At 47.5% G+C, this 14357-nt stretch overlaps 1 protein-coding gene across 6 annotated transcripts in view; it reads left to right on the top strand.

Moving 5' to 3' along the window:
- LOC106571249 (AT-rich interactive domain-containing protein 1B) overlaps positions 1–6987 on the top strand; it is a 90055-nt gene extending 83068 nt beyond the window's left edge. For all 6 annotated transcript variants that reach the window (XM_082961697.1, XM_082961700.1, XM_082961699.1 and 3 more), the window contains 6 exons: positions 695–845; positions 1276–1392; positions 1532–1619; positions 2453–3218; positions 3664–3794; positions 4044–6987. In XM_082961697.1, coding sequence (XP_082817823.1) covers positions 695–845; positions 1276–1392; positions 1532–1619; positions 2453–3218; positions 3664–3794; positions 4044–5786 — 2996 coding nt within the window. In that variant the 3' untranslated portion in view covers positions 5787–6987. The remainder of the gene's footprint in view (positions 1–694; positions 846–1275; positions 1393–1531; positions 1620–2452; positions 3219–3663; positions 3795–4043) is intronic.
- The last annotated feature ends 7370 nt before the right edge of the window (positions 6988–14357 follow it).

Raw genomic sequence — 14357 nt, 5'->3', positions numbered from 1 at the left:
TCCTTCTGGAAAGTTCTCCCATCTCCACAGAGGAACTCTGGATATCTGTCAGAGTGAACATCGGCTTCTTGGTCACCTCCCTGACCAAGGCTCTTCTCCCCCGATTGCTCAGTTTGGCCGGGCGACCAGCTCTAGGAAGAGTCTTGGTAGTTTCAAACTTCTTCCATTCAAGAATGATAGAGGCCACTGTGTTCTTGGGGACCTTCAATGCTTCAGACATGTTTTGGTATCCTTCCCCAGATCTGTGCCTCGACACAATCTTGTCTGAGCTCTACGGACAATTCCTTTGACCTTATGGCTTGGTTTTTGCTTTGACATGCACTGTCAACTGTGGGATCTTATATAGACAGGTGTGTGCCTTTCCAAATCATGTCCAATCAAGTTGTAGAAACATCTCAAGGATGATCAATGGAAACAGGATGCACCTGAGCTCAATTTTGAGTCTCATAACAAAGGGTCTGAATACTTATGTAAATAAGGTATTTCTGTTTTTTATTTGTAATACATTTGCAAACATTTCTAAAAACCTGTTTTCGCTTCGTCATTATGGGGCATTGTGTGTAGATTGAGTAAAAACATTTATTTAATCCATTTTAAAATTAGGCTGTAACGTAACAAAATGTAGAAAAAGTGAAGGGGTCTGAATACTTTCCGAATCCACTGTATATACAATATCTATTCTCTCTCTCCACAGGGCCAGGGAGCAGTGAGCCCTATAGACCAGGTCAGATGCCCAGCGGTGCCATGCAGGACATGTACCCACCTGGTCCTCCCTCAGGAGCCATGCCGGGTATGGGCCCCGGCCCGCGGTCACAGTACCCCTACGGGCCTGGCTACGACAGGAGGTGGGTTTCTTAATAGCCAACATTCTATAGTAGATACATTTACTGAGTGCCAGCAGCATCCCACTCTGCATCCCACTGCTGGCTTGTCTCTGAAGCTAAGCAGGTTTGGTCCTGGTTGGTCCCATGGATGGGAGACAGTAGGAGGCACTCTTTCCTCTGGTCAAAAAAATATCCCAATTCTCCAGGGCAGTGATTGGGGAAATTCCCCTGTGTAGGAAAAGGGTTGTTTCATGCTAAACAACTGGAATAGAGGTGCTCCCTTAATAATGAAATGATGGGTCAGAAGTTGAGGCGGGGCACTCTATTATAAAAATATATGATTCATTGTAAATCCCAAGTCAAAAACATTTGATGTTTCAATCTGAGACTTTCATCACAGTAATAAAAATGCCACGAATGAGCTGCTCATAATTGTCCTCCTACCCACCAGACCAGACCATGTGATGGGTTCGGAGGGGGGTGTGCCTCCCCCTGGGGGTCAGAACAACATGGTACCTTCCAGCGGTGACCCAAGCATGTACTCTGCCAACCGATACCCCCATCAGCGGTAAGACGTGTCATGATCTGTGAATGATGAAAAACTGTTGGTTTTCCATGTAGTGACTCATTAAATTAGCTTATTATTTATAAAGCTACCTACATATGCATAGTTTGTTCTGACTGAGTGTGTACGTCTTCCTTTGTAGGCCTCCTGGACATGAAGGTTATGGGCAGCAGTACCCTCACGGCCCCATGCCCTATGGCTCTCACCAGCCTGGGATGTACCCACAACAGGTCAGACCCAGCCTCAAGCCTCCCGCCCCTAGAGGGCACTGTGCTTCATCTACTGAAACTTGAACAGATGGAAAACAGGCTAACTTGGCCATTTCAATGCAAAGTAAAGTCTAAACTGGGTTTGCGATAGCGGTCTACCAGTAAGTAATCATCATTGGCTTCTACTCCACCTTGTCCAACTCCAACATCATGGCTTGTTGCTAGTTGGGGGAGAGGGAGCGAGAGGAGAGGGAGCGAGAGAGTTGGGGGAGAGGGAGCGAGAGAGTTGGGGGAGAGGGAGCGAGAGGAGAGGGAGCGAGAGAGTTGGGGGAGAGGGAGCGAGAGGAGAGGGAGCGAGAGAGTTGGGGGAGAGGGAGCGAGAGGAGAGGGAGCGAGAGAGTTGGGGGAGAGGGAGCGAGAGGAGAGGGAGCGAGAGAGTTGGGGGAGAGGGAGCGAGAGGAGAGGGAGCGAGAGAGTTGGGGGAGAGGGAGCGAGAGGGAGAGGGAGCGAGAGAGTTGGGGGAGAGGGAGCGAGAGGAGAGGGAGCGAGAGAGTTGGGGGAGAGGGAGCGAGAGGAGAGGGAGCGAGAGAGTTGGGGGAGAGGGAGCGAGAGGAGAGGGAGCGAGAGAGTTGGGGGAGAGGGAGCGAGAGAGTTGGGGGAGAGGGAGCGAGAGAGCGAGTTGGGGGAGAGGGAGCGAGAGAGCGAGTTGGGGGAGAGGGAGCGAGAGAGCGAGTTGGGGGAGAGGGAGCGAGAGAGCGAGTTGGGGGAGAGGGAGCGAGTTGGGGGAGACATCAATAAAAGCTCATCTTTGTAACTGCAGTATCTAACGTATAAAGTTCTGTGTTCCCTCTCAGGGCTATAAGAGGCCAGTGGGACAAGAGGGGATGTACGGTCCCCCTGCTAAGCGCCATGAGGGTGAAGCCTACGACATGCAGCAGTACGGAGGGCAGCAGCAAGACATGCACCGCCAGTATGGAGGGGGCTACATGGGGCCGGAGCACAGGCCCATGCAGGGCCAGTACCCTTACTCCTACAGCCGAGACCGCATGGGAGCCATCCAGGGGCCCCAACAACATGGCATGATGAGCGGAGGCCCTCCCTTCCCCCCCGGAGCCTCTGCAGAGGGCCCTCAGGCCAACATGTGGCACCCCAGGACAGACATGGGCTACCCTGGGCCCTACCCCGGCCGACAGGGCCAGGGGCCACCTTACCCTGTTATGGGCCGGGGTCCGGGGGATGACCCAGAGGGAAGGGCCCTCCAGGACGGCCAATGGCGCCAGTCCCCATACCCATGCCCCTCTTCCTCCTCCATGGCTTCCCGACAGCCCCCCTCCTCCTACCAGTCTAACCCTGCCATGGCCAACCACATCGCTAGAGCCCCCAGCCCCTTCGCCCGGCCCATGGGGGGATCCGGACCCCTTTCCCCCAACAACGGGGGCCACTACATGGCCTCTCTGAAGAAGGCAGGGATGCCCGGGTCCATGCCAGGCTCACACAATGGGGGGATGACAGGGCAGAGCATTCTACCTCTCCACAGAGATATCAGCTTCCCCACGGGGTCTGTGGAGGCCACCCTGCCCAAACTCAAGGTCCGACGCAGACTTACTTCCAAGGAGACCGGTAGGAGAATTAGAGCTGTTATTATAGAGCCGTGTTTCTCAACCCTGGTCCTCCAGGACCCCCAACAGTACACAGGTTTATTGTAGCCCTGGACAAACACACCTCATCACACTCATTCAGGGCTTGAGGATTAGTTAACACGATGAATCAGGTGTGCTGGTCCAGGGTTACAGTAAACATGTGTATTGTTGAGGAAACTGGAGGACCAGGGTTGGGGAAACTGTTATAGAGCATTAGCCAGGTAATTCATAATGCATGCATCTGAAATGGCTGACATTGTAAATAAGAATTAGTTTTTAACTGACTTGCCTAGTTAAATAAGGGTTACATTTAAAAATGTATGGGCCCTGGTCAAAGGTTGTGCACGAGATAGGGAATAGGGTGCCATTTTCGATGCAACCCTCGTCTCTCCTCTGACCTCAGAACTGTAACCTCTTACCCTCAGGAACCCCAGAGGCGTGGCGTGTGATGATGTCTCTGAAGTCAGGTCTGCTGGCTGAGAGCACGTGGGCGCTGGACACCATCAACATCCTACTGTATGACGACAGCACCGTGTCCTCCTTCACCCTGTCACAGGTGACGGTGCTACACAAACCATATCCATACAATGTCCAATGATATCCATGACAATGATAGAAACTTCCAATATCTATAGTATATCATAGTAAACCATGTCAAATGCATGGCTTCATTCTCAGTGGTGTGGTTATTGGACCATGACTGGATTCAAGGACAAATACCCCTAACCAAACCCTTCTCTAATAGTCTTCCACACAGTCATTTCAGGGAGCCACCTAACCTCTATGATATGCCATGTTTCCCCAGCTGCCTGGCTTCCTGGAGCTGATAGTGGAGTACTTTCGCCGGAGTCTGATCTCCATCTTTGGGATCCTGGATGAGTACGAGGTGGGCACCGAGGGCCAGAAGATGCTGCTCGGACCAATCACAGACCAGGAAGAGGAGCTTTCCGTTGCAGAGCTTGACAGCCAGTTAGACGAAGAACAGAGGGACAGCAGGCCAGAAGAGACTGGGCCAGAGAAGACCACAGCCAACGGCAGCACAGAGGAGGCGGTCCCAGAGGAGAAGGAAGAGCCTGTGGAGGTGACTTTGAAAGAGATGGTAGAGGGGGAGGAAAAGGAGGGGGCTGCCACTGAACAATCCCAGCCCTCAGAGCCCAGGCCCAAACAGGCCAGTAAGTACGACAAGCTGCCTGTGAAGGTGGAGGAGGACCAGGTGGAGGAGGACCAGGTGGAGGAGGACCAGGTGGAGGAGGACCAGGAGCTCAGTCTGCCCAGGGGGTTCACCTCTGGCCTGCTGCACTGGAAGGCTGGAGGAGGGGACTCCACGGCCCACATCCAGACACACTTTGAAAGACGTGGCGAGGAGACCAACAGTAAGCCTACAGAAAGGAAAGATCAGGTAGAGGAGAAAACAGAAATGACAGAGGAGGAGAGGAAGGCTGTTGTAGAGAAGAGCATGAATGAGACAGCCACTATGGATGATATGCTGAGTGCCTGGCCAGGTTCTCTGTCAGAGAGGAACGGTCTTCCCGGGACGCAGACCCAGAGCCCTATCTTCACCCTGCTGGAGGACGAGCCTCGCTGCTGGGACGAGGCGCCCCTCTCCACGGCCGAACCCTGGCAGGACGCCCTGGCCCGCCGCTGCGTTTGCATCTCCAACATCGTCCGCGGCCTCTCCTTCATCCCGGGGAATGACAACGACATGTCCTGCCACCCTGGCCTGGTGCTGATCCTGGGGCGGCTGGTCCTGCTGCACCACCTGCACCCCCAGAGGAGGAAGACGCCCCCCAGCTACCAGAGAGAGGAGGAGCAGGGCCGGGCCTGCAGCAAGGATGAGTGGTGGTGGGACTGTTTGTCAGCCCTCAGGGAGAACACCCTGGTCACCCTGGCTAACATCTCAGGTCAACTAGACCTGTCCCTCTACCCAGAGAGCATCTGTCTGCCCATCCTGGACGGGCTGCTCCACTGGATGGTGTGTCCCTCTGCTGAGGCCCAGGACCCCTTCACCACGGCGGGCTGCTCCTCCTCCCTCACCCCCCAGAGACTAGTGCTGGAGTGCCTGTGCAAGCTGAGCATCCAGGACAACAACGTGGACCTCCTGCTGGCCACGCCGCCGTTCAGCCGCCAGGAGAAGCTCTACGCCACCCTGGTGCACCACGTGGGTGAGCGGAAGTCCCAAGTGTGCCGGGAGATGGCGGTGGCTGTGCTCTCTAACCTGGCGCAGGGGGACCCAACTGCGGCGCGCGCCATCGCCCTGCAGAAGGGCAGCGTGGGGATACTCATCGGCTTCCTGGAGGACTGCGTGGCCATGTGCCAGCACCAGCAGGGACCCCACAGCCTGTTACACCCAGCACCACACCCCCAACCCCCCAGCATTAACATGATGTGCAGGGCCGCCAAGGCTCTGCTGGCCATGGCCAAGGAGAACCGGACAGAGTTGGTTCTCTACGAGAGCAGGCTACTGGATATCTCCCTGTCCTCTGTGCTGAGCTCAGCCGTGGCGGCCATCATGTGTGAAGTACTGTTTAAGATTGGACGCTCCTCGTGACAGCCACAGGCAAAGAAACAGATGGAGGGGGCGTTGGTCTGACGACTAGGCTACAGTGAACACATCGGTGTGGGTGGTATTATATTTTTATTTAAATAAAAGGACACTTTTCTTTTTTTTACAAATAAATATATATATATATATAGCTCCTCTGCCCAAATCACAACCTTCATTTGGAATTTTTAAATAATTTTAATAAAATATTTAATACTTGGTATTTTACATTTTTTTCTATTTTTATTTGTCGCTTCGTTTTTGTTTTAACCAAAGTTGGCACCCAATGAAAGGTAACGTACTTTAGTTTTGGGGTCTCGTGCTTACATTTTATTTTATTGTATGTGGCTGTTTGTTTGGGATCTTTTTGCAGGGGGAAGCAGACTTATTTAAATTGTGAATCATGTTGTAGGTAGACCTCTTTATCGTGTATTAAGGTAAAGAAAAAACCACTGACTTTACTCTGAATATATAACAGTACATCATATATCATGTTCTGGGGGGGGGGGGGGGCCTATTGTGCAATAGGATTTAGTAAGCTTGTTGGGGGGGGTTAACAAATGTGAATGACTTTTGACCACAGGCAACTGACCAAGTATTGCATCATAATAATATTACCATACCAGTATAACAGAGACACAAGTCACCCAGTTCAACTGACTTACTGGTAACCATAGCAACACAGTACTTCCATCAGTCCTTTTCTATCTATAAGCCCATTTGTATATAGATGTACATTGACAGCCCTATTTGGTTTCTTCACCAAGAGATGTGGTATAGATAAGTGATGGTAGTTGATAATCATAATGACCTTTAGAATTATTATTATTACTGCTCATTTGAATACTGAATATTTAGTTACTCACTTCAAATGAGGTTAGTCATTTTATGTATTTAAAAACCTATGAATTACATTCTGACTGGGACAGGTCTAAGGACATATAGGGATGAGGTTGCTGTAGTTTTGGTTATGAAAAGACAAACGTATTTAGATTGTACAGTCAGCTGGCTAACAGACCATGATGGGCAGAACTGTATTCCAGAATAACAATGTTATATAACATGCCTGATTGACAGTAACTCTACATATAGGGTACTTCTCCCCCTTTCATTTGATCAACTTTACATTGTTTATTCAGTATAAAATCTCTATTCTATGTTCCACATGTTAAGAATAAACGTACATGAATTTTGGTTGAGCACTGAAGCTGTTTTTGATTCTTCTGTCCAGACATTGTGAACAGGAGGCCCGCGGCAGAATATGGCCAAAGTGTTTTCGTATGCCTGTGGTTGTATGCACGCGTGACTAAAAGTCGCTTTGGGTAAAAACGTTTGCTTAAATGGCATGTTATATTTCATAACTGCAACCAATCAGACTGAAGACGAGTACAGTTGTAATTTAGCACAGAGAAGGAATTCTATGCACGACAGAAATAAAACTCGAGTCCTCAGAAGATCCTCTTACGTAGAGAAGTGTGTCAGACTTCAGCTGAACTGACCGTGCTCCAGGTTACGGCTGTGGCATCAACGTTTGCATGACACGCTCTTTCAACTTGATTATGTGGGCTAAATGTGCAGGAAAACATCAGGGGCAGCCGTCATAAGCACAGAGGATGACGTGCAGACAAGTATTTTTACACATTCCTTGTTATATGGCTAGCCGGGCCCAGTTTAAGATAGTTCAGGTCTGTTCTCATTTTTATACTTGTCTTTTATGGGAATAGCTAACGGCAAACACTTACAGGTGTTACATTGAATGATGGTTCAATCCGTTTAAGAGAAACCAGGCATGGCTCCTTACATTCAGCTGCACAGCTTTCACTGTCTTCAACGAGCACAAACAGGTTGGTGTTTAGGCTAACTACAGTACAAGACAGTCCAGGGCTCCTGTGATTTTACATAGTAAGCCTTTAAGATGCTCCAAAGGAGTTTAAATGAACCATGATGCCTCAGTCCAACAGTAATGTGTTTCATAATTCCTCCTTCAGGCAGGTGTTCTCTTCATAGGCTTCAGATGAGCATCAGTGAAGAGTGACTGGACCACAAGTTAATTTCCTTCTCAGCACAGTGACCAACTGACTGCCCATCCCACAGTAATGGTTAAGTCCTGCAGTGACTTACTCCCACCCTGGCTGAGAGCAGCATTAATATAGTCTAGACCTTCAGTCCTCTTTAGACTTGAAGATGGTGTCCCATTCCTCTGAGTTGGCTGGTCCTTCCTCGTTTTTTTTGGAATAGCCAGGAAAACACTGCATCGTCTGCCTGATCTGTTAGCTGCAAAGACTGACAAATAGAGGCTTCTAAAGCAGCACAATATGTTGTACATTTACTGAGTGTTAGGTAATAGGGATGATGCTGGTCTGTTTTCTGATGGCATGATAAGGGCTAGACAATGAGATGGGTTGAGTTCATTAATACGTACACTATGGACCCCCATGGCTTTCCAGACTGCGATGCTGAGCAGGTCCACTCCAAACCAGGCGTAGAGCGAGCCCCAGCCCAGGGCCCGGAGAGCCAGGAACGCCCCTGACTCCGGTACTGCAGTGGTGCTATAGGCAGTGCAGTCCATCGTTCCCTGGATAACATACTTGACGTGACATTGATGTACTGCACACGTGGGCCCAAACTGAGTCAACCCAGTGAGCAGAAAACAACATTTAAAGAGGTTGCTGACGGGGCTCCACGCTGGCGGGGCTCCGCGCTGACCTTTTTTATTTTATACAAGGAGCATGTGTGTGACTAAGTTGAAAAATGTAGGTACACAAAGAAATTTAAGAGCACAATGAAAAATATTTGAGGTAATAAAGTTAGAATCCCTAATTTTCTAGGTGCACTGGTTCTCCCAAATTAAAATTCCAGTTCGTACAGCAAAATATTTAGCCGCATATGCGAGTAAAATGGTTGCACTGTAGAGCCCTGCCTGCCCTGGAGGAGCTGCATTTCAAGGTAGCGTATAAAAGGGGGACCCATTTCCTATATAGTGCCTTACTTTTGACCAGGGTTCTGGTGCACTGTAAGGAGAAGTGTGCCATTATGGACGCAGCCTGACTGAACAAGCTGTCTAGAAAACAGACGTAATAGTAAACAATATAAACTCTCAATGTATTTATTGTCCATGTGTTTAAGTGGCCTGCTCATTTGATTAGCTATAATTAGAGTTTGGCAAGACTCAGCAGCTCTTCCTGGAAGGGTAAAAATCTGAGAGGAAGCGATGTGGTTTGGTGTAGGCTAGTCAGTGTGCAGCAACATAAAAATTAATGCTAACTGCCTCTCCCTGGTGTTGCATTATAATGCTAACTGCCTCTCCCCGGTGTTGCATTATAATGCTAACTGCCTCTCCCCGGTGTTGCATTATAATGCTAACTGCCTCTCCCCGGTGTTGCATTATAATGCTAACTGCCTCTCCCCGGTGTTGCATTATAATGCTAACTGCCTCTCCCCGGTGTTGCATTATAATGCTAACTGCCTCTCCCCGGTGTTCTTCTCAGCCTCTGTGACCTCACAACCGCATACCTCTCATAACACGCTAAATCTAATTTGGCCACTTTACAAGGCATATTTGGCTGAGATGGAAGTTTACAAAAATGGCCCTCAGCTTAAAATAGAATGAAAAAACAAGGGCACAACTGTGCTGCTCTGCCAAGTATACAGTGAGGGGAGAAAAGTATTTGATCCCCTGCTGATTTTGTACATTTGCCCACTGACAAAGAAATGATCAGTCTATAATTTTAATGGTAGGTTTATTTGATACAGAATAACAACAAAAAAATCCAGAAAAACGCATGTCAAAAATGTTAGAAATTGATTTGCATTTTGATGAGGGAAATAAGTATTTGACCCCTCTGCAAAACATGACTTAGTACTTGGTGGCAAAACCCTTGTTGGCAATCACAGAGGTCAGACGTTTCTTGTAGTTGGCCACCAGGTTTGCACACATCTCAGGAGGGATTTTGTCCGACTCCTCTTTGCAGATCTTCTCCAAGTCATTAAGGTTTCGAGGCTGACGTTTGGCAACTCGAACCTTCAGCTCCCTCCACAGATTTTCTATGGGATTAAGGTCTGGAGACTGGCTAGGCCACTCCAGGACCTTAATGTGCTTCTTCTTGAGCCACTCCTTTGTTGCCTTGGCCGTGTGTTTTGGGTCATTGTCGTACTGGAATACCCATCCAGGATCCATTTTCAATGCCCTGGCTGAGGGAAGGAGATTCTCACCCAAGATTTGACGGTACATGGCCCTGTCCATCGTCACTTTGATGTGGTGAAGTTGTCCTGTCCCCTTAGCAGAAAAACACCCCCAAAGCATAATGTTTCCACCTCCATGTTTGACGGTGGAGATGGTGTTCTTGGGGTCATAGGCAGCATTCCTCTTCCTCCAAACACGGCGAGTTGAGTTGATGCCAAAGAGCTCCATTTTGGTCTCATCTGACCACAACACTTTCACCCAGTTGTCCTCTGAATCATTCAGATGTTCATTGGCAAACTTCAGATGGGCATGTATATGTGCTTTCTTGAGCAGGGGGACCTTGCGGGCGCTGCAGGATTTCAGTCCTTCACGGCGTAGTGTTACCAATTGTTTTCTTGGTGACTATGGTCCCAGCTGCCTTGAGATCATTGATAAGATCCTCCCGTGTAGTTCTGGGCTGATTCCTCACCATTATCATGATCATTGCAACTCCACGAGGTGAGATCTTGCATGGAGCCCCAGGCCGAGGGAGATTGACAGTTCTTTTGTGTTTCTTCCATTTGCGAATAATCGCACCAACTGTTGTCACTTCCTCACCAAGCTGCTTGGCGATGGTCTTGTAGCCAATTCCAGCCTTGTGTAGGTCTACAATCTTGTCCCTGACATCCTTGGAGAGCTCTTTGGTCTTGGCCATGGTGGAGAGTTTGGAATCTGATTGATTGCTTCTGTGGACAGGTGTCTTTTTAAACAGGTAACAAGCTGAGATTAGGAGCACTCCCTTTAAGAGTGTGCTCCTAATCTCAGCTCGTTACCTGTATAAAAGACACCTGGGAGCCAGAAATCTTTCTGAGTGAGAGGGGGTCAAATACTTATTTCCCTCATTAAAATGCAAATCAATTTATAACATTTTTGACATGTGTTTTTCTGGATTTTTTGTTGTTGTTATTCTGTCTCTCACTGTTCAAATAAACCTACCGTTAAAATTATAGACTGATCATTTCTTTGTCAGTGGGCAAACGTACAAAATCAGCAGGGGATCAAATACTTTTTTCCCTCACTGTATCTTCAAAAGTGATATAAGCTCAGGATCTGTTACTGTCCTGAATGGCACCCTATCCCATAAATGTGCTACTTTTGACCAGAGCCCTATGGAACGTGGTCAGAAGCAGAGCGCTAGATTTTTCCCCACGACCCCCAAAAAGGAGTGGTTCAAAGGTTACAACCCAGTGAACACACGCACACAATCGCTGTGCAAACGTAACCATCATTACAGCCATAAACAGTAGGGGCGCAACTTTGGTTTTAGAAGTGGGGGGAGGGGCATAACCTGGTGAGAGTTTTTGGGCAACAAAAGCTCATTTCCTGCATTTAAAATAAATATATGTATATGTCCCTTTTGTGGTCACTTATTGTAAATAAGTATCTAAACACTTCTACATGAATGTGACTCCAAAATGACATAATACATTATTTACCATTAATTTCTATTGGGCGCAAAATAATCTGAAACACAACCAAAACAAACAGCAAATGCATCCAACAAATGTGTAGAGTCAAGCATGATGTAGTAGTCATTTTGTGCTATGAATATGATAAATACTTAAACTTTTACTAATTTAATACACATAAAATGAATTTGTCCCAATACTTTTGCTCCCCTAAAATGGGGGGACTAGGTACAAAAAGTGCTGTAATTTCTAAACGGTTCACCCGATATAGATGAATACCCTCAAATGAAAGCTGACAGTCTGCACTTTAACCCCATAATCATTGTTTGATTTCAAATCCAAACTTTTGGAGTATAGAGCCAAAATAAGAAAAAATGCTTCACTGTCCCAATAATTTCAGAGGGCACTGTAATTCATATCATAGGCCTAACAGTATTGTAGAGCTCTTTTTACTTTCACACAATATAGCTGGATCGCCCATGTCCTGTCCCTAGGGGTCCACCGCCTTGCAGTGCCCCAACCCAACACCACCCACTCAGCTTTAGGATCTTAGTGAAACATTCATTATTAGTTCAGGTGTGTTAGGCCAAGTCCAGAGTGACAACCAAGGGCCAGGACTGAGCAGCCCAGCAGCTAGGGATTGCCTAAATAGGTATCTCCCCTGACGTGGGAATGTTTTCAATACAGACTCCTTGTGTTGTACAGTATTCCATATAAGCAGACCTTATGAAAGTTGCACAGTATACCTTTAATCTTCTGCCATCCATTGTGACATTGTGGGAGGATAACCAACCTTCCAATTAATGGCAATGGATTTCTTAGTTGCTATAAATGCTACATTACAGTTTCTTCTGATAAGTCCCCAGTATCAACATTTCGAAGCAAACAAAAACAGGGAGAAAGGAGAGTATGTAGACATGCTGAGATAAAATAACATTCTCTTTGTCAGAATTCAGCCAACCTTCACAAGAGCATAACATATGCAAATATGTCCCCTTTTGTGTTTTACACCTCCAGCAGAGGAATTACATTTCTGACTGCATGATATTCAGTTTCACTGGCATATAGTACGTTCTGTGGAAGGTCTTAAATTACTGCAGTTTATGTCTGAGATTATATGAATATGGGCATTCAAACATATGTATCCATTCATCATCATCAATAGTGTCTCCCAGGTCTTTCTCACATTTGTGTTGTACATGTTTTGTGTCATCGGGAAAAGCCTATCAACCCTTGATAGAGTTTGAAAATCAACTTTATAGATGTTTGTCAGACTGCCTTAAAATAGTTTCAATCTTTGAAGCTTCTGGCTTGTCCAGTGTTTGTTGCAAAGAGAGAATAAAGTGCTGTATCTGCAAAAGTTCACCTCTGCACCGTCACACACTGGTCTTCCCTGGCTGCCTGACCCTGCTGAGACCCCTGTCACCATCTGACCCTGCTGAGACCCCTGTCACCATCTGACCCTGCTGAGACCCGCCCTCTGCCCTGCGAGCCCGCACCTCTGACCCTGCTGAGACCCCTGTCACCCGACCCTGCTGGCCCCTGCACCCTGCCTCGAGACCCCTGTCACCATCTGACCCTGCTGAGACCCCTGTCACCATCTGACCCTGCTGAGACCCCTGTCACCATCTGACCCTGCTGAGACCCCTGTCACCATCTGACCCTGCTGAGACCCCTGTCACCATCTGACCCTACTGAGACCCCTGTCACCATCTGACCCTGCTGAGACCCCTGTCACCATCTGACCCTGCTGAGACCCCTGTCACCATCTGACCCTGCTGAGACCCCTGTCACCATCTGACCCTGCTGAGACCCCTGTCACCATCTGACCCTGCTGAGACCCCTGTCACCATCTAAAATACTAACTAAATGTTTTAGACTGACATTTTACAATAGTAATGGGATTTAAGGTCTTGGCACTCCCCCTACATCGCAAAAATGTATTTTTGAAGCTGTAGAAAGGCATTTATTAATGTTTAGCTCACAATTTAAAAGTATGCATTTAGTGTGTAATAGAATAAACATACACATAATTTAAACTTACATGCAAAATACCTGCTGTTAACTTTAAAACGATTGGAATGTATTATCCAAAGAGAGTGTAAAGAAGATTTAATGAGCCATTCGCAGTTTCACTGTACCGGCCGTGTGTACTTAGACTTGCATGGCTTAATCTTTGAGACAAGCATATGCTACTGGCAGGATCAACCAGGTAGCCACTCACAACATAGAGGTCAACCAAGGATGTACTCTTTGCTGGGTCTCTCAAACTGCCAGTTGTCAGTCATTAGCCTCAGGGAGAAGTAGAGGAGCTCCTCTGCAACCTTAGTGGAGGCATAGGGATTCCAGGTGGGCTTCACTGAATCACTGCTCACATCACTGCTCACTGGTTGCGTCCCAAAGGGCACCATATATAGTGCACTACATCTTCAAATAATATTTTTGCAGGAATCTCCTTGCGAATGATTTTGCCGAAGATTGTATCTCCGCCGGCCTGGGAGATTGTGGGACTATCCCTCAGAGGACACAGACCCCAAACTAATACATTGAGGAGAGTCTCGCCTACAGGATTTCATGTTGCAATTAAAAAAGAAATATGTGCGACATTAAAAATACACTTAACAGAAAACTGAAACCATATCATGACCAAGACTGGGCATCGATAAGGTATTATTTATGCATACATTTAAGCAATGAGATATTAGATACACAAAAGTTCTTGATAAATGAAAACATTCTTGGCAAATGCTTTCGTCCGTCTTGCGACGGTCCATGAATTTCACCTCTAGCGGCACAATACGAATGCCCCCGGCCGTCCTGTCACCATCTGATCCTGCTCAGATGAGACATGACAAATAACTACCTTGGTGTACATTTATACATTGTTCATCCAAGAATAGACATCAAAGGTACAATAATTTAAATGACCATTATTCCCAGACTGTA

Source organism: Salmo salar, chromosome 15 (genome assembly GCF_965601325.2).
Source record: "Salmo salar chromosome 15, fSalSal1, whole genome shotgun sequence".
NCBI classification, from domain to species: Eukaryota; Metazoa; Chordata; class Actinopteri; order Salmoniformes; family Salmonidae; genus Salmo; species Salmo salar.
This window is presented reverse-complemented; position numbering and strand designations above follow the sequence as displayed.